This window comes from Archocentrus centrarchus, chromosome 9 (assembly GCF_007364275.1).
Source record: "Archocentrus centrarchus isolate MPI-CPG fArcCen1 chromosome 9, fArcCen1, whole genome shotgun sequence".
In the NCBI taxonomy this organism is placed as follows: Eukaryota; Metazoa; Chordata; class Actinopteri; order Cichliformes; family Cichlidae; genus Archocentrus; species Archocentrus centrarchus.
In genome coordinates, this window is record NC_044354.1 from 142,406 (window position 1) to 162,783 (window position 20,378).

At 41.8% G+C, this 20,378-nt stretch overlaps 1 protein-coding gene and 1 pseudogene across 1 annotated transcript; both read left to right on the forward strand.

Annotated features, from left to right (window-relative positions):
* The first annotated feature begins 5,046 nt into the window (after positions 1–5,046).
* Positions 5,047–7,023, forward strand: LOC115786249 (interleukin-1 beta-like; annotated as a pseudogene).
* An 11,027-nt stretch (positions 7,024–18,050) lies between these two features.
* Positions 18,051–19,882, forward strand: LOC115785626 (interleukin-1 beta-like). The gene is made up of 5 exons (XM_030737388.1): positions 18,051–18,144; positions 18,390–18,612; positions 18,838–18,999; positions 19,160–19,293; positions 19,424–19,882. The coding sequence occupies exons 2-5, from the start codon at positions 18,408–18,410 to the stop codon at positions 19,643–19,645; spliced, it is 723 nt and encodes a 240-aa protein (XP_030593248.1). The 5' UTR covers positions 18,051–18,144; positions 18,390–18,407; the 3' UTR covers positions 19,646–19,882.
* Positions 19,883–20,378: the final 496 nt, after the last annotated feature.

The window sequence follows — 20,378 nt, forward strand, 5'->3', positions numbered from 1 at the left end:
TCTTCAGCAGAGTCGGCCTCCGTGATGCTGTCAGAAAACTGAATGTGCTGCTTTGAGACAAATAAGAAAATGCTTAATTTAAACACAACAATGTGCAAAAGTCTTGAGCCACCCCTCATTTTGTAATATTTTGCTTGGAAAATGGGAACGAAGTGCAGGGATTTACTAAACCATGTACAAAGTACAAGCCTAAGAGATTTCTTTGAAATGCTTATATTTGAGCTATTTTATCATTTTATTGTTGTTTTAAGGAATTCTTTACACTCTCAAGTGGAAAAAAACATGTAACCTGAACACTGAACTAAAAATCATCTTTCTTCAGCCTTTTTCTGTTTCCTGGCATCCTCATCCTCTCAGTGGCAGCAGCCAGCTGGAGACACATAAATGTCTCGTCTAATGTCTTTAACATCTGAGTTAAAAATAACTTGAATGTGGTTTTTGATTTCATTTATTTCCATAAACACAAACTGGACTCCACGTGATCTTTTCTTTATAGCTACTCTGTCACAGGAGGCTGATACATGCTAATATATACATGCTAATATATACATGCTAATATATACTTCCCCACACATTTTCTGTTCTGTTGGTAATAAAATTACATTGTAACAATTACATTTGTAATAAAGTTACAATTTTTACCATTTTTATTTTGAGTTTTATTTCATAAATGCAACAAAACATGGTATTAAATGCAGCTGCGTCACCTTCAAATATGTTTTGGGGCTCCAAACAAATGTTTTTGGGTCAAAATGGCTCCAAAATGTTTCTTTTGTTAGTAAATAAATCACTCAGTTTGAAACACATCGCCCATCAGAATTACTTAGAATAGTTATAGACTTATGGTCAGATAACATTAGTAGTATCATATGAATAAGAAGAGATCATCTGACCTGAACATGATATATTGAAGTACAGAGTAACAGATTACTGGATGATACTTTTACAAGTTTACACTTTGATACTTTATTTTTGTGCTCTGTCACCATTTTCCTGCTGAACAAGGATCCTATTTCTATTTTTCCTTCCTCCTTCCTGTTGGAGTGAAAGGAATTCCCAGAAGTTGTCAGAGACAGCAGAGTATCAGCTGTCTGATTCTGACCACATAAACCTCACATCGTGATAACGTCTTCATTGTTTATTACTGCGAGAGCAGTATGTAACGGAGTCAGTTCTGAACAAGGAAGTGAAATTCCTTGAAATTAGACTCAATTTTAGACTTGAGAATTTCCAAAGCGATAACTTCTGTCATTGCAAACGATTTTAATTATGAAACAAGCATATAGGAAAAATACAGTGATACTGTGTAACAACCTGGTAGGATCTGATGCAGCAATCTTCTATTGAAACAGCATGAAAACATTGTTATACCCCACCCTGCATTTAATCATCAGTTATTATTAATCTCTGGCTCTCTTCCACAGTGTGTCTTTTGTCCTGTCTCCCTCCCCCCTCAGCAGATGACCCCCCTCCCTGAGCCTGGTTCTGATGGAGGTTTCTTCCTGTTAAAGGGAGTTTTTCCTTCCCACTGTCACCAAGCGCTTGTTCACAGTGGGTCGTCTGATTATTGGGGTTTTGGGGTTACTGTAGGGTCTGACAGGTAATCAGGTTGTTTATGAAGGAAGACACCTGAAAGACTTTAATTAAAAAAGTAAGACATTTAATATATTAAAGAATCAGAAAAATCACACACATGCATATTGTAATTCATTATTATCAGGCTGTCCTAAAAGCTCCCTGAAAAGCCTTCAGCTGATCCAAAATGCTGCAGCTAGAGTACTGACAGGGACTAGAAAGAGAGAGCAGATTTCTCCCATATTGGCTTCTCTTCATTGGCTCCCTGTTAAATCTAGAATAGAATTTAAAATCCTTCTCCTCACCTACAAGGTCTTCAATAATCAGGCCCCATCTTATCTCAAAGACCTCATAGTACCATATCACCCCAACAGAGCACTTCGCTCTCAGACTGCTGGCTTACTTGTGGTTCCTAGGATACTTAAGAGTAGAATGGGAGGCAGAGCCTTCAGCTTTCAGGCCCCTCTTCTGTGGAACCAGCTCCCAGCTTGGATTCAGGAGACAGACACCCTCTCTATTTTTAAGATTAGGCTTAAAACTTTCCTTTATGATAAAGCTTATAGTTAGGGCTGGATCAGGTGACCCTGAACCATCCCTTAGTTATGCTGCTATAGGCCTAGTCTGCTGGGGGGTTCACATAATGCACTGTTTCTCATTCACCTTATTTACTTTGTTTACTCCACTCTGCATTTAATCATTAATTGATATTAATCTCTGGCTCTCTTCCACAGCATGTCTTTTCTCTCCCCTCAGCCCCCCCTCAGCAGATGACCCCCCCTCCCTGAGCCTGGTTCTGCTGGAGGTTTCTTCCTGTTAAAGGGAGTTTTTCCTTTCCACTGTCGCCAAGTGCTGCTCATAGGGGGTCGTTTTGACTGTTGGGTTTTCTCTGTATTATTGTAGGGTCTTTACCCACAATACAAAGTGCCTTGAGGCCACAGTTTGTTGTGATTTGGCGCTAATAAATAAAATTGAATTGAAAAATTGAATATGCGGGAGGAGACAGCAGGCCTGTGCTCTCTCTCTGAGCCCGTGTTCCTGTCTAACCATAACATCTTTATACTTCTTCTTATCTAAACATGAACAATCTCTGGGTGCTACGAGTTGACCTTCGTCACTCAGTCTTGTTCAAGCTGGTTTTCATGACTCAGATTCCTCAGCAGTGGAGCCTGTACGTCTCCTCTCCTGATGCTTTAATTATGCGTCCTTGTAAGATGCACTGAGACAGAGGAGTTAGTCAGCACTTTCTGATCTGTTGCGCTCTTTCTAATGTATTATTTAATTGTTTATTATTTGGTTGATGCACTGTTTATTATTTAATTTACTGGAGTTTACCTTTAAACATTTGTCCTTTATTCACTGAGTAAAAAATAATCCCTAACAGGTCTTTACCTACAATATAAAGCTCCTTGAGGCGACTGCTTGTTGTGATTTGGTGCTAAATAAATAAAACTGAACTGAAGGCAGAAACCTGCCTTTAGAAGGTGGTGAAAGGAGAGGCTTAATCATATTTATGGGGCATGCTTCATTATATTGTTCTTAATTATTTTGATTTAGAGTTTCACAACTCAATGAGGGCTCAGTGGATCGTGTAGGATGACAGAAAATCTCCACCCTCAAAATCCAGCACTTGTGTGCCCACACTGATTTCAGGATGGCTGAAGTTTCCCTGTGATGCAATCAAGCCCTTATTTGGTCGTACAGGTAGGCTCAGGATGAGTCTGTGGCCAAAAAAGGGCATGTGGCAGGAAGAAGGACAACATGTGTAAACATGCTCTTTACCAGGCATTCATAATGTGTGACACAGTTATTAAAATGGAAATATATTTAGTATACTTACATGTTTAAAATATTTACTGCAGCTGTTAATGAATAAAAAGAACATCAGAGTCTATGTGGAGATGAAGTATGAAGTGGCAGAAACAACATTAGAGGCATGGAAGGTGATTTAGTTTGATTCTGATATTGTAGCCAAATTAAAGGCCAAAGACACTCCAGGAAAAGACGAGCACAGCTGGACCGCATCATCCCGTTTCCTGCAGAGGTGCGTGAGGAAAACACGGAGGAGCCAAATGTTAGAGACAAAGGAGGAAACAGGAAAGTAACAAAGTTCAGCCAAAGAAACATCTGGCAGAAGAATATAGGGAGGAGCACTGTTTATACAAAGGAATGCTGGGATACTAAGAAAATCAAAACAGGCACCAGAAATAAAAATCAATCAAACAAACTGCAACCCCCCAAAAAAACATCAAACCCTGAGATCATAACAGGAGCATTGATCAAATAAACAGATAAGAATGATTCATATGAACTGTGCAGCTCCTCCTCAGCTCTGAGGGACAAATTTAACATCTTATTATTTTGACTGTTTTTTCTTTAGTGTAGCTTTCAGCAGCATCATATTCTGATAAACTCCTCTTTCCTTATCCCAGCTCACTCTGGGTGAGAGACCCACAACCTTCCCCAGATTCAGTTCTGCCACACATTTCTTTCTTTGTCACCAAAATAACAGGTCATACTGTAGATGAATATTGTTACATTGTTACTACACCTGCTCTTACACAATCATATCATATCTGAATAATGTTTTGTTCTTGTGTTAAATCAACAAACATGTTTTTGTGGAAGATTCACACTTCTGGTTACCCAGATCGTTTTCAAGTTTCCCAGAGTGAACCAAAACTACCAAGTAAGAGCAAAGTGTTTCCTTATGATCACTGATTATTGTTTGTTCCTTTTTGTTTAATCAATTCTGATAAATTCTGAACTTACTTTCTTCTCCTGAGCTGATGGTTGTGACACACATAACTGCAGCATATGGTGACAAAAAGAGTAACCCGTTCATAAAATCAATCTCCTCGTGAACTAAAGGTGATGAATATTTCACCTGTTTTCTCTGTAATTCTGCTCTTTGAATGGCCCCGCCTCTCGCCCTGTGACACCTGGTGCAGGCTCCAGGATGGGAAAATCTTTGAGGAAGACTTTTGCTCCATGAAGAAAAAGTGTGTCTCATTTATTTATGATTCACGCAAAGATAACACAACTTCATTTTGCCATTTCTATGTTTTTCTTACTTCCTCAGATTTAAATAACTTCTGAGTGATGTGAAAGTGTTTCTCCAACACCAGAAGAAATTCCTGTGATGCAAACAGGAACTCCAAATTTTAGCAGTGACAGGGAGTAATGCACAGTTCACCCTTTATTTCAGAGTGCTCTCTCACTGATTTCATTGGGTAACAGCTTCCAGGTGTTTCTGATCATTATCATCATTACTGCTACTTCTACAGGGAGAATATAAGTTCATACATAGATACTCGGTGACCTCGTTATGTGTTTTGAGTATGTTGCAATCATCAGTTTCACCTGTGCTTTAAAGAGAGTAACTCCAGTATTTCATCATTTTAGACTGCAGCAGTAAAAACCGTCTCACTTCCTGAAACCAGAATTTCCCCGTGTTAAAGCTGAGCTATATAAAAGGCGTGCTGTCGGCAGAGGCAGGCAGAACAACAGTGACAGAGCAGCTGCTAACAAAGCGCACTAACAGCTTCTGATCTTCAGGCTTCAGCAGGTAAGCTGCTTCTCTCCCCGTGTTTGTGCTCACAGCAGACTGCAAAGAGGATCTTTATCTGTCTCAGCTGAGATTAGAGTGGTGATACAGTCACAGGTCGATGTGACTGATGTCCACATGTCTGTAATACAAATGTAACTGGAAACAAACAGAGAATAAAGGAGCTGATAAGAAGGTAGAAGATGAGAGGTTAGGCTGTCCAGAACTATGTGAGGGTAACAGAAATGTTTCCTGTGTTTCTGCAGATCTTCATTCAGAAAAAGATGGAATCCCAAAGGAGCGGCTACATCCTCAACATGTCCGAGGGACTGGACTTGGAGGTTTCACGTCATCCACTGACAATGAAATGTGTAGCCAACCTCATCATTGCCATGGAGAGGATAAAGGCCAGCATTTCAGAGCCGGTGCTGAGCACCGACTTCCAGGATGAACACCTGCTTTCGATCATGCTGGAGAGCATCGTGGAAGGTAACCACACACACTTTACTCCAACACCGGAAACATATAGTGAACTATCAGCTCTCTGATCACACTGGAATTAGGCTCAGCTCTTTAAATGCAAACACAAATAATGCATCCATGACTTTTAGCATCCTGGTCACTGGTAAACTTGGTAGAAATCCAAGTCAAGCCTGTGATTTCAGAAAGCCTAACGACCCCATATTTAACGAGGCGTGCCTCTTTCTGTCCCAGAGCAAACTGTGATAGAGAGGACAGCTGCACCAGCTCCAGTTCAGAAGGACGGGTGAGTCCAGTGCTCCATCACTGACAGCCAGAAGAGGATTTAATTCTGGTCCAAAGCAGCATGGAGCTGCATGCAGTGATGCTGCAGGGAGGCAGTGACGACCGCCAAAGGTAACTATATGAGACTCTTTCCACATTAAATATGCACAGGTAGAAATCATTCCTGCTCAGATAACAGACTCCCCACGGCCTCCATTCAAGACTGGATTCAAGTGTACATGATCTCGAGCTGCAAGCCTGAGGATGAACCTGTGTCCATCACTCTCTCCACAGTGTTCTCTGAACATGGCGACCTACGTGCACCCTACACCCATCGCTGAGGCCAGGCCCGTCGCTCTGGCATCAAAGACACAACCTCTATCTGTCCTGCCACGAGGACGGCGACAAGCCAACCTCCCATCTGGAGGTAAAACTCTCAGGAATCACACCCTTGTTAGAATCCATAAGACACTGTGCATTACAGATGAGCTAATGTGAGTGTGTTCATTTTTGTGAGTATGAAACCTCGTGACACTGATCTTTGTGCTCCTCAGGAGGGGTGACGGACAAGAACAGCCTGCTGAGGGTGAGAGCTGATAGTGAGATGGTGCGATTCCTCTTCTACAAACGGGACAGTGGGCTCAACATCAGCACTCTCATGTCTGCCCGCTGCCCCAACTGGTACATCAGCACAGCACAGGATGACCAGCAGGTGGTGGAAATGTGTGAGGAGAGCGCCCACCGCTACAGAAGCCTTCAACATCCAGCCGCCAGAGTTAAAAGCCAGCAAAGATTCTCAGGGTGGAGCGTGGATCTGTGTGTGGGTCTGCAGTTTGACCTTCTTACTGTATGTACTGGGTACAGAAAGCAGAATGATACTGTAATAACATCATCAAGGTGGCATGTCAAGCTGGCTCTGATGAGGGTCTGATGTATTTATGAAAAGATTTTCTATTTATTTATCAGTGATTTGACACACTGTTATTGGTTTGATGTATTTATTTATATCACCTCATTTAGATTTTGTGTGTGTGTCATTTTTAAAGTCATTCACACAGTATCTTCTGCACTTGCAGGGCATGTTCTAATTTCTTTGTTCTTATTTCTGTACTCTGTAAATCTGAAACAAATAAACTTTATTATTTATTAATATGAAAAAATATTAGCGTTTGTATCATTGGAAATCTTCTTACTGACAGGTGTTTTAAATTATGTGTAAAAATAAGTTTTTAGCAAGATGGAAATGAACTAACGCGAGAAGAGAGCGTGTTGAGAAGCTGGAAGGAGAACTTTAAGGAGCTGATGAATGAAGGACACTGAGATGAGAGAAGAACAGATGTGCAGGGCTGTAGCAGCTACAGAGGGATTGAAGCTGAGGAAGCTGGGTTAGGAAGCAGCAGTGCGACTTGATGCTGAGAAAGTCAAGTCAGTTTATTTATAAGCACATTTAAAAGCAACAAGCTTTGTGCCGTACAGCTAACAGAAACACAGCAACAATAAAAAGATGATGCGGGGATCAGAAGAAGCTTCACTGTGTCTCTGTGGATCCAGAGAAAGCACGTGATAGGCTGCTGAGAGAAGAGCTGAGGGACTGCATGAGGAAGGAGAAGGATGGGAGGGTGTCATGTCGGGCTGTACGGCTGGAGGGGTTAGACCCCAAATGCAGGACTCAGGCAGAGGGTTGAACTTCAAGAGATTTATTTGGATGATGAACAAAAGACAAAAACGAACCTACACCTGGACGGAAGCTAAACCTAAACAGAGGAGGAACAGGGAGAGCGCACAGAATTGGGAGCACCGATGGCAACGTGACAAAGAACAGACAAAAACTGAGGGCTTAATACACATCAGGTAATCAGGGCAAGAGGAAAGAGCAGGGCACAACAGGTGAAGCAAATGAAAACTATAACAGGGGAAGCAAAACTAAACATAAAGCACAGGGAACACAAGACTGTCAAAATAATACAGGAAGTGACTAAACAAGGAACACGCAGACTGACACGGGGAACACAAGGGACCAGAATAAACTGAGGAATATAAAAGAAAACTAATAAACATAATCAGAGAAATAACTGAAACAAAACCAAGAAACACAAAAAACTGGGCCACGGCCCAGGACCGTGACAGAGGGTTGCAGCAGGACATGTATGAGGATAGTGCTGAGGCATGAGGTTGGAGTAATAGATGGTTCGAGGTGGGGGTGGGATTACATCAGGGATGGGCTCTGAGCTCCTTGTTTGCGATGATGATGGAGAGGCTGATGATGAGTCTCCATGGACTGATGTTTGCAGAATACATGATCTGTAGTAAGAGTAGGGAGCAGGAAGAAAACAGGCCGGAGAGGTGGAGGTATGTGCTGGAGAGAAGAGTAAGTCAGGAGAAGATGGAATACGTGTGTGAATGAGAGGATTCAAGAGTAACAGTAAAGCTGCAGAGAGCAGAGGTGCTGAAGAGACCTGCTGTTATGAATGGTTTGGAGACAGTGGCACCATCAAAGACAGGAGGAGAAGGTAGAGGAGGCTGAGCTGAGGCTAAGATTGTGGTCTTTGAGCAGAATGGACAGAACTAGAGCGGAGAATATCAGAGGGACAGCTCAGGTCAAGCAGACTGGAAACAAAGTTAGAGAGTCAAGGCTGAGATGGCTTATGTGTCGGGGAGGGAGCGAGGATATACTGGACAAATAATGTTGAATATGGAGCTGCAGGCAGGAGGGAAAGAGGAATGACCAAGTGAGATGGAGGCAGATGATCTGCTGTGGAGAGCCCTAAAGGGAGAAGCCAAAAGAAGAAGAACTAACAACTATAATAACTAAGAAACTGCAGTTTGCAGCAGTTCCAGTAACACACAGACTGGAAACTCACTGTGTTCGGTTGCTCTATCAAGGAAAGCTGTTTATTTTTTCTCTTTAATTGAGCATTTTTCTCTTATATAATTCAATCTTAGTTTGCCATATTCTATATTACTGAGCTGCTCTGGTTGCAGCGTGTGGTGGTTAGCACTGCTGCCTCACAGTTAGAATAACATCTAGAAGGCCTGGGTTTGTTTCCACCTTGGCCCCGGGCCCTCTCTCTCACTGTGTGGAGTTTGCATGTTCTCCCCGTGTCTGCGTGGGTTTCCTCCCACAGTCCAAAGACATGCACTTTCTGGGGTTAGTTTGATTGGCTACTCTAAATTGCCCATAGGTGTGAATGTGAGTGTGGATGGTTGTCTGTCTATTGTGTTGGCCTGCAACAGGCTGGTGACCTGTACAGGTGTACCCTGCCCTCTCCCCCCATGAAAGCTGGGATAGGCTCCAACCCCCCTCAACCCTGAACAGGATAAGCGGAAGAGAATGGGATGGATGGATGAGCTGCTCTGTTCACCACAGCAGCTGGACCTGCATGTCTACATTTGGCACAGATTTCCATTTATCTGGAGCTCAGGACCAGAACTGGGAGCTAGGAGTTGGATCTGGTTCATAAACTGGATCAGAACACTATACAGCTCCCCAAATGTACGTGTTAGGACAAATGATCTTACTTCCCAAAGCTTCAGTCTGCAGAGGGGCACCAGGCAGGGCTGCTCGCTTTCTCCTTCACTTTTTGTCATTTTCATTGAACCACTAGCAGCAACATCTGACAAATGTAGATATTAAAGGAATTCAAACAGAGAACACAGACCATAAGATAAGCCTTTATGCTGATGATGTATTAGACTGGAGTGGTGGCCTAGGGGAGAAGAAGAGGGTTCATCACTGAGAGGACCCTGGTTCAAATCCTCGGGCTGGCATCACTGTGGGTCCCTGAGCAAGCCCACCCCCCCCAGGTTGCTCCCCGGGCGCCCTTTTGGCTGCCCCCTGCTCCATGCTGTGCTGTGTGTACTACATACTCCATGTGTGTGATGGGTTAAATGCAGAGAATGAATTTCACTGCATGTATATGTATGTGACAAATAAAGCTCTTTCTTTCTCTTACTTTTCCTCAGGAACCACAAACCTCTCCTCTGAAGACAATCACACTTATAGATAAGTTCTCATCTATATCAGACTACTCCATCAACTGGAGTAAATCAACAGTTTTCCTCTGAATTGTAACTTTAAAAACACCACGACTACCTCACTACAGTTGGGCAACATCAGATATTTAGGTGTTAATTTTTCCTCCAGGCTGTCAGACCTGGTACGGTTGAATCATATTCCTCTACTAAAACAATAGAGGATGATCTCACACGCTGGAACTCTCTATCTATATCTCTCATGGGGAGAGTTGCCACAGTAAAAATGATGATTCTACCTAAAATCAATTATCTGTTCTCACTGATCCCTAATAAACCTTCTGTTATTTGGTTTAAGTCACTAGACTCAAACATTTCAAAATTTTTATGGAAAAATAAAACCTCAAGAATAAGTTTGAAGCCTTTAAAAAAGCTAAAATGCAGTGGTGGTCTAGAACTTCCAAACTTTTATTACTATTTCTGAGCCAATAGATTGCAGTGTGTTTCAAGGTGGATCAAATCAAGCCTGTTAGACAGCCTGTGGATGGATTTAGAACAAACACTCTGTGGAAAAGTGAAGATCTCTGACTTACCTTTCATTAGCTCCAGTATTAAACATCATAACTGCTTTAAAAGTCTTAACATAAACACCTCTCTGACAGCCTGGTGGGAATTTTTAAAGATAACTAAGTCTTCACTTATCCCATGTAAACTGACACCCATTTGGAACAATCCAGATATATATGTCAGAAAAAGACAGTACTGAACTTTTCAGCATGGCAACAGAAAGGAATAAAGAATCTAGAACAGGGCTCACCAACACGGTGCCCGCGGGCACCTGGTCGCCCGCAAGGACCACATGAGTCGCCCGCAGGCCCGTTCTAAAAATAGCACAACTCACTAGTGAGCTGTGTCTAAAAAATTTTTATTCTGTTGCTATTCTTTTTATAATCACACTTGCATTTATATAGCTTTAAAAATGACAGTATCTTAAAAATATCCTCATTATACATGACGTTTAGAAAAGTTAGGGTGAACTCTGACTTACTCTAGTTCTAATTCAATGGTCAGTATTGTGCGCATGACAAAACCAGTGCTAATGGAACGTAGGCTAGCGGACACAGCGAAGATGGGCGCTGAGTGCAGTTTCTTTCCCCAAAAATATGGCTGAAAAAAAAAAAACTTATCACTTTAACGAGGAATGGGAGAAGGAGTTCTTTTTTACGGTTGTGAAAGAAACCTGCGTGTGTCTCATTTGTGGGGCGACCGTAGCGACGGCAAAGCGGCACAATATTGAGAGACATTTCACTACGTGTCACAAAAATTACCATGCTAACTACCCACCGGGAAGCGCACTACGTGCAGAAAAAAGCCAGTGAGCTAAAGGCAGCTTTGGGTAAGCAACAATCTTTTTTCACGAGGGCGGGAAAAAAGTCACTAAAAGCAACCGAAGCCTCGTTCAGAGCTACACATTTTCTGATCAAGAAGAAGAAGGCATTTTCAGATGGAGCAGTTGTCAAAGAAGCAATGATGATAATAGCTAACACTGTACTTAAAGACGACAAAAATGGAACCGATCTAATCTGTACTCTCTCCGACGTCCAACTGGGGGCATCTACGATGGCTAGACGAGTGTCAGCTATGTCTGGTAACCTGGCCGATCAGCTGGACCGGGATCTGGCAAAGTGCAGGTGGTTTAGCATCCAGTGCGACGAGTCCGTGGACGGCGGCAGCAGTACAGCGCAGCTATTGGTCTTCATCCGGATGGTGTTTGAAGATTTCTCCACAAGAGAAGAACTCCTGACACTACTGCCCTTAAAGACAACTACGAGGGGAGTTGACATTTATAACACGCTGAAGGAGTTTTTCGTGCAGAAGAAGGTAGCATTGGAAAAACTGGTGGCGGTGACAACAGACGGGGCTCCTGCTATGATCGGCCGACATACAGGTTTCATCGCTCACTGTAAAGGTGACCCAGACTTCCCAACATTTCTGCATTATCACTGTGTCATTCACCAGCAGGCGTTATGTGCAAAAGTGATCGGCTTTGAGCACGTGATGACTCCCGTTGTAAAAATAATTAACAACATCCGCTCCAAAGCTAAACAGCACAGGATTTTCAAGGTGCTATTGGAGGAGATGTCAGCTGAATATGGTGAACTGCTGCTACACACAGAAATCCGATGGCTCAGCAGAGGACGAGTTTTATTTCGTTTTTTGTCACTTTTGGGTGAAATCAAAGAGTTCATGCAGTCCAAAGGCGAAGACGTCTCACTGCTAGAAGACACAGAGTGGACCCTTGACCTTGCATTTTTGACGGACATTACTGGGAAACTAAACGTCTTGAACTGCGAGCTGCAAGGCAAAGGTAAAACTGTTGTTGATATGATAAGTGCTTTAAATGCATTTAAAGCCAAGATGAACATTTTCTCTGTGGATTTACAGAGAAAAAAAGTGCTGCACTTTCCCTCTGTGCAGTTGGTGCTGAAAAACAATGCTTCTGCATCTGACACATTTGACAAAGTTGCAGAAAAGTACTGTGAAGTCATAAACAGACTTGGGCAAGAGTTTGAGAATAGGTTTTGTGATCTTGATCAGCTTGAGCCATGTGTGTCATTCATTTCCAATCCTTTCATGAATGTGGACACAACACACTTTGCTGAGAAACTAAGTGCAACATTCAACTTGGATGCTGGACAGGTGGAGATGGAAATCATAACATTGCAAAATGACCTACACCTCAAAGTTTACCAGACTGCACCAAACTTTTGGTCCCTTGTTGACACAGAGAAGTACAGTGGTGTATGCACAGCAGCTATGAAGGTTGCCAGCCTGTTTGGTTCAACCTATCTCTGTGAATCAGCGTTTTCTGACATGAACTTCATCAAGAACAAACACAGAACATGCCTCACTGATGCACATCTGAAAGATGCACTCACAGTTGCAGTTTCAAGTTACACACCAGATTACAGTGCACTGGTGAACAGCATGCAATGCCAGTCTTCTCACTAATAAAGAAACCAATGCCAGATGTTAGTGGCAACATGGCAGTGTCATGGCAAAGTTTAATTAAAATATTGAGGAATTGTGTTCAATTTAAAAGTGTGTTCATGACATATAAGTTATAATTTGTTAAAAATGCAGCAGATTTGGTCATGAGTTCAAAATGTGACAAGATTTATTTAAAAATATGTAAGTTGATTTTTCTTTAACATTACATAATAACTTTTTGAAACATGGTGCAACATAGTTCATGATTTGCTAAAAAAATGTTTGTGAATGGCTAGTGAAAATTGGACATTTTTCCTATGAAATGTAGTGATGTAAGTGATTATCTAAAAATGTGACAATTACTGAGATTAAAAGAGATAAAGTGCTGAATATTGATATGTTTCCCACCTTGTTTTCATTGCTAATTATTGGGAGAAACCATTAACATGATCAGTGTCTTCTCATAGATGAGTATCATTAATCATTATTGATAATGTATAACTAAAGGCAAACTGAGTAAATTTGTTATTTCAGAAGAGCGTGTCAAACTGGTGCCCTTTGTATGACTCAGTACCCATGAAGTAGCTCTCAGTTTCAAAAAGGTTGGTGACCCCTGATCTAGAACATGTTATTCAAGATGGGACCTTTTTTCATTTGAAGAACTTGTTACAAAATATGGAATTGGCAACAACAAATATCAGCAATCAGCAATATTCTTGAATATCAGCATTTGAGGTCCATCATACAGGCAAGGTTTACCTTAAATAATCTAAAATTAGAAATCCCTGTATGGGTAACAGAATTTCTAAAGATTCGAGACTGAAGAAGTTTATTGTTCATGTACACCACAAAACACTGTGGTTATGCTGAGTAATGAAATTCTCACTTGCGACTGCCTTACACACAATTGAAATAAGTAACTAAGTTAAAATAAAATTTAAGAACAAGTATATAGAAAAGTAAAAGTAAAAAGTAAAAATAAATAAATAATAAAGCAAGTGCAATATATACAGATGTACAGATATAAAAGGCAGGTAATCACAGATGATAATCAGTCAGTGGTTCAGTAGCCTGATGGATAGAAACTGTTTTTTAGTCTCCTGTAACATCTGCAGATGGCAGGAGTGTGAACAGTGTGTGCTGTGGGTGGGTGTGGTCCTTGATGATGTTGTGTGCTCTCTTTATTAACCGGGTATTATAAGTGTCCTGTAGTGATGGGAAGGCAGCTCCTCAGATGAACTGTGCCACTTTGATGACACGCTGGAGAGCCTTCCTGTCCTGAGTGGTGCAGTTTCCACACCACACTGTGATGGAGTTTGTCAGGATGCTCTCCACAGTGCATCTGTAAAAGTTGCTGAGGAGCTTGGGGCAATTTCCTCAGCTTCCTTAAGAAGACGAGTCTCTGTTGAGCTTTCTTGACAGGCTGCGCTGTGTTGTAGGTCCAGGTGAGATCTTCACTGATGTGGGTGTTGAGGAATTTGAAGGTCTTCACCCTCTCCACCTGAGTCCCGTTGATGGATAATGGAGCATGCTGGTCTCTTCTCTTCCTAGGGTCAATAATCATCTCCTTGGTCTTCTCTGTATTTAAGGAGAGATTATTTGTTGGAGTTGGAGTAAGGAGGACAATATATATATATATATATATATATATATATATATATATATATATATATATATATATATATATATATATATAAAATAAAATAAAATAAAATAAAATAAGATGAAATAAAATAAAATAAGATGAAATAAAATAAAAAATTAACTAACCAAACACAAGCCTAAAAATTTTTATCTGTTTTTTTAAAAGACACCACCAAATCCGCAGTTCTTATACACAAGGGGACAGAGTTCCAGAGTCGGGGAGCTACTGTTGCAAAAACAAAAACTACAAACATTAACAAGAGTAGCCTATAAAGGACTTATAGAGCTCTTCTTGTAAGCAATTATATTTGGTACAACAGTGCATTCGGATCATCATTCTGACTTTAAAAACTGCCAGACAGGACAGGCTACAAAAATAAGAAAAGAAAACATTAAGCTAAACTGAGATCATAAAGTCATCAGACAGAGCTTACTGAGATCAAAGATAACGGTGGCTGAAGAGCCATTTACTCAGATTTCTATAGAACTTTCTGCAGTCAGAGGAGTCGCCCCCTGCTGGCCAGAAGACAAAGTGCAGTTGGCCTCACTTCTCAGAAAAGGACACTGCATCCATCATTCATATACAGTCTATGGACATGACCAAAAGAAAAGATATGATTGGTGACTTCAGGAAAGGCCTGCATCCCATGGAGCTAAAAAACTGGACAGACAGATTTATATTAAATGAGTTGTAGACAGAAAAGTGTTTAGAATCTCGTGCTGAATTTATTTACAATGATTACAATGGTTCCAGGATAAAGCAGCGGGCAAAGGTCTGAAAGCAGTTTCTACCTCATATTTTCTACCCTGCAAAACAAAAAGGGACAAATCAGAACTAAAAAATCATACAAATAAAGTTACAGAGGACGAAAAAAGGAAAATAATAAACCAAAACATGCTTTTTCTTGACAACAGCTTTGCAGTAATGACGCTATCCTAAGCAGCTTCAGGTCACCTGGACCAAGTGTGTAACTTGGGTCCAACATTGGGGGGGTTAAGCTCTCTGCCTATTTATTCATTTATTAAATCATTTACTTTCTAAAAGGACTCAGGAGATTTTGAGTTAACCATATTAAAAATACACTGTAATGCTTTTACTACGCATTTATTTAACTTTCTTTGCATTTACTCTGCACCTTCAACAATTAAGAAAAAGCTTACAATTTTTCATATTTCTTCCAACAGTAACAAATATTTTACACTTTTAGAATCTATTATATGACACACCTAAATTTCTCAGTTTTCCAAGTGTATGTATTTTGCTGGTGCACTATAATTTGGCTAGAAGAAATTACGACACAATTCCACAAAACATAGCCATTTGTAATTAAACAAGAGCAGACATGTCATTTTCAGCAATTATGCTTAATGTACATATATGACATTGTAAATTTTGAAATCAGGTCAAATTTACCTAAATACAACAAGAGAGCTGCAGCTGTAGACTTAATTTAATTGGTTTTCCAGCGGGGTCGCGCTTTAAGTCGCTGCACGCGCTGATGCATGACCTCACTGGTTCAGAGACAGGAGGTCCTCCGCAGACACGCTGGTCATCAGGAGAGGAGCTGCTACTGTGAACAAATAGCTGCAGTAACTGTTTAAGCTTTTCATGAGCAACTGTATGAGGTAACTTATAGTTGAAGTATATCAGAATCCATAACGCATCATTATTTCTCAATTCTGGATTTTTTTAACGTATGTTTGCTTCAGAAATTCAAAATTATTATTTAACTGTGTTATTTTTTGGAAACTGCTGCGTGGTGTTATTCCCTATAATGAAACTAAAGTAACTGCAGTGATGCAATCCAGAACTCCACCTGTGCAGCCACAGCTGTGCTCATCGGCCCTTCCTCCTCATCCACGTCATTCCTGACGCCCTTCTTTTGAATATTTTTACCTGCTCCTGAACGATCGCAGGAACCAGAACCTGAGATCTTCAAACTAATTATGCAGTTTATCCAATTAACCTCCAAGCAGATGAATGCTTCTGTATCGGCACTGCCATAATTGTTTGTGCAAAACAATGATGTCACTTTGAACTGAGCCGTGATTAAATACCTCTGACGCACAAGCCAAGCACGCCTCAACAAGGAAGCGAAAAAGCTGATGCGCTGTTGCACAACTCCCGATGACTGTGGTGGAGGAATTTTTTTTTTTGTCACATCAAAATAACCACAAAACCCCAGGAAAAGCTCAAAGCCGTGAGAAGAAAATTTCAGATTTCATATTTGATCTTTCACCTGCTTTCTCAGAGATGTGGCAGCTTGTAGTCCGTGTCATGCTGCCATTGCTTTACTTTAATCTGACCATAGTCTGTATATAACGATGGCCATATCAGCCGTTATGATGACCGGATATGACGGCTTGAGCTTCACGTATGGATCTAAATGCTCATCCAGACTTGTTCTGAAGCAGATCCTGCTTTATCAAACTTTTATTGCTCTCATGGAGCCAAAAGAGCCATAAAAATATAAATCAGCATCATATGTCTGACAAATGTTGCTGTGCGATCTATTGATTGTCTAAATAAACATTTACTGAAGGCAAATATATATTATTTTTACCTCCGCCAAGGAGGTTATGTTTTCATTCGCATTGGATTGTTTGTTTGTTTGTTTGTTTGTCAGCAGGATTACTCCAAAAGTTATGAACGGATTTGGATGAATTTTGTGGAGTGGTTGGAAATGACAAGAGGAAGAAGTGATTACATTTTGGCGGTGATCCGGATCCTGATCACGATCTGGATCCAGGAATTTTTTTAAGGATTCTTCACTATTGCGGGATAGGGGGTTATTTTTGTCATGGAAAGATGAAAGATTATTTCACAGTATTTAGATACACGTATTACAGCGTCAGTGACCCTGTGGCCTTGGTGGAGGTTTGCGCTCTCTGAGTGCTTCTAGTTCTTAATATTATTATGATCATTATTTTAACCAGTGGGGAAATGTAAATCACGTCACAGGTCCTCCTGAGCCAACATGCCTTTGCAACAAGTCTCTCCAACTCTCCTTCCTCTCTGGGTGCATCCAGGTGTGTGTCATCCAAATGTTGCTGGCATGCCTCAGGGGCCTCTGGCACCTCACAGATCGATGCATCAGCTGTGGTAGTGAAGTTCCTCGTGCTGTGGTTTAGGTTAGCTTTGGTGCGGCTGTGACTCAGATAATAGTGTGAGTTATCTATTTATCAGAAGGCTGGCGGATCAATCTGGTTCCTCCAGTCCATGTGCTGAAGGTGAATCCATTGGAGTGTGTGTGTGTGTGTGTGTGTGTGTGTGTGTGTGTGTGTGTGTGTGTGTGTGTGTGTGTGTGTGTGTGTGTGTCTGTGTGTGTGTGTCTGTGTGTGTGTGTGCGCTATAAGAACTAGTTCATTTACCACTTATTTTGGACTTACATTACTTTTCTGTGCAGATGCTTGCAGCTGCTGCCTGTCTGCAGACACAAAGAAAACATGAAGGGAAATTGGTTAGACTGCCAACCCCACCCAGCCCTGAGTGTGTGTGTAACTCCAGTATTTCATCACAGAACTAAAAGCGTTTATCTACAACACCAGAATTTCCCCGTGTTAAAGCTGAGCTATATAAAAGGCGTGCTGTCGGCAGAGGCAGGCAGAACAACAGTGACAGAGCAGCTGCTAACAAAGCGCACTAACAGCTTCTGATCTTCAGGCTTCAGCAGGTAAGCTGCTTCTCTCCCCGTGTTTGTGCTCACAGCAGACTGCAAAGAGGATCTTTATCTGTCTCAGCTGAGATTAGAGTGGTGATACAGTCACAGGTCGATGTGACTGATGTCCACATGTCTGTAATACAAATGTAACTGGAAACAAACAGAGAATAAAGGAGCTGATAAGAAGGTAGAAGATGAGAGGTTAGGCTGTCCAGAACTATGTGAGGGTAACAGAAATGTTTCCTGTGTTTCTGCAGATCTTCATTCAGAAAAAGATGGAATCCCAAAGGAGCGGCTACATCCTCAACATGTCCGAGGGACTGGACTTGGAGGTTTCACGTCATCCACTGACAATGAAATGTGTAGCCAACCTCATCATTGCCATGGAGAGGATAAAGGCCAGCATTTCAGAGCCGGTGCTGAGCACCGACTTCCAGGATGAACACCTGCTTTCGATCATGCTGGAGAGCATCGTGGAAGGTAACCACACACACTTTACTCCAACACCGGAAACATATAGTGAACTATCAGCTCTCTGATCACACTGGAATTAGGCTCAGCTCTTTAAATGCAAACACAAATAATGCATCCATGCCTTTTAGCATCCTGGTCACTGGTAAACTTGGTAGAAATCCAAGTCAAGCCTGTGATTTCAGAAAGCATAACGACCCCATATTTAACGAGGCGTGCCTCTTTCTGTCCCAGAGCAAACTGTGATAGAGAGGACAGCTGCACCAGCTCAGTTCAGCAGGACGGGTGAGCTCCAGTGCTCCATCACTGACAGCCAGAAGAGGGATTTAATTCTGGTCCAAAGCAGCATGGAGCTGCATGCAGTGATGCTGCAGGGAGGCAGTGACGACCGCAAAGGTAACTATATGAGACTCTTCCACATTAAATATGCACAGGTAGAAATCATCCTGCTCAGATAACAGACTCCCCACGGCCTCCATTCAAGACTGGATTCAAGTGTACATGATCTCGAGCTGCAAGCCTGAGGATGAACCTGTGTCCATCACTCTCTCCACAGTGTTCCTGAACATGGCGACCTACGTGCACCCTACACCCATCGCTGAGGCCAGGCCCGTCGCTCTGGGCATCAAAGACACAAACCTCTATCTGTCCTGCCACGAGGACGGCGACAAGCCAACCCTCCATCTGGAGGTAAAACTCTCAGGAATCACACCCTTTGTTAGAATCCATAAGACACTGTGCATTTACAGATGAGCTAATGTGAGTTGTTATCATTTTGTTGAGTATGAAACCTCGTGACACTGATCTTTGTGCTCCTCAGGAGGTGACGGACAAGAACAGCCTGCTGAGGGTGAGAGCTGATAGTGAGATGGTGCGATTCCTCTTCTACAAACGGGACAGTGGGCTCAACATCAGCACTCTCATGTCTGCCCGCTGCCCCAACTGGTACATCAGCACAGCACAGGATGACCAGCAGGTGGTGGAAATGTGTGAGGAGAGCGCCCACCGCTACAGAAGCTTCAACATCCAGCGCCAGAGTTAAAAGCCAGCAAAGATTCTCAGGGTGGAGCGTGGATCTGTGTGTGGGTCTGCAGTTTGACCTTCTTACTGTATGTACTGGGTACAGAAAGCAGAATGATACTGTAATAACATCATCAAGGTGGCATCTCAAGGTGGCTCTGATGAGGGTCTGATGTATTTATGAAAAGATTTTCTATTTATTTATCAGTGATTTGATGTATTTATTCATCTATTTATGCACCATTGAAAGAGTTGTTATTATTTGGAAATTTACTTAAGTATTTAAACTGTGTGCAAAAACATCTTGAATAAAACTTTATTACTAATCTGGGTTTGTGGTTCTTTCTGGTAAATGAAGCAACTGAACGGTCTCCACAGTTTGCCAACTGTTATCTGTAAGGACGCCTGTTCTGATGCTTCCTGCAGAGCAGTTTCCTGTACGGAAACTGTCAGACAGAACCAGAGCTGGTGACAGCAACAAGCTACAAACCGATCAGTACAGCCGGTTCTGTGATTGGCATCCGAACAAGCGTTAACCTCATAACCCAGACCGCTTTCTTCCCTCCTCGCTGCACAGGCTAAAGACCACTTCATCTGACCCCAGGGACAGATGAAGAAATCCTTCATAACTCATGCAAGAAGTCTTTACAATGTTCTGTTCAGATGGCAGTGGTTCATTTCCACTCTGCACAATCTCAATAATTAACACACTGTGTTATTATTGTACTGCCCACCACACCTTTGTCTCTCCAAAT

Bases quoted from the DNA above. Each gene is read 5' to 3' on its own strand.
- LOC115785626 (XM_030737388.1), top strand. From the start codon at position 18,408: ATGGAATCCCAAAGGAGCGGCTACATCCTCAACATGTCCGAGGGACTG. The intron at 18,613-18,837 runs GTAACCACACAC...TTTCTGTCCCAG, and splicing joins GCTGGAGAGCATCGTGGAAG to AGCAAACTGTGATAGAGAGG. The intron at 19,000-19,159 runs GTAACTATATGA...CTCTCTCCACAG, and splicing joins AGGCAGTGACGACCGCAAAG to TGTTCCTGAACATGGCGACC.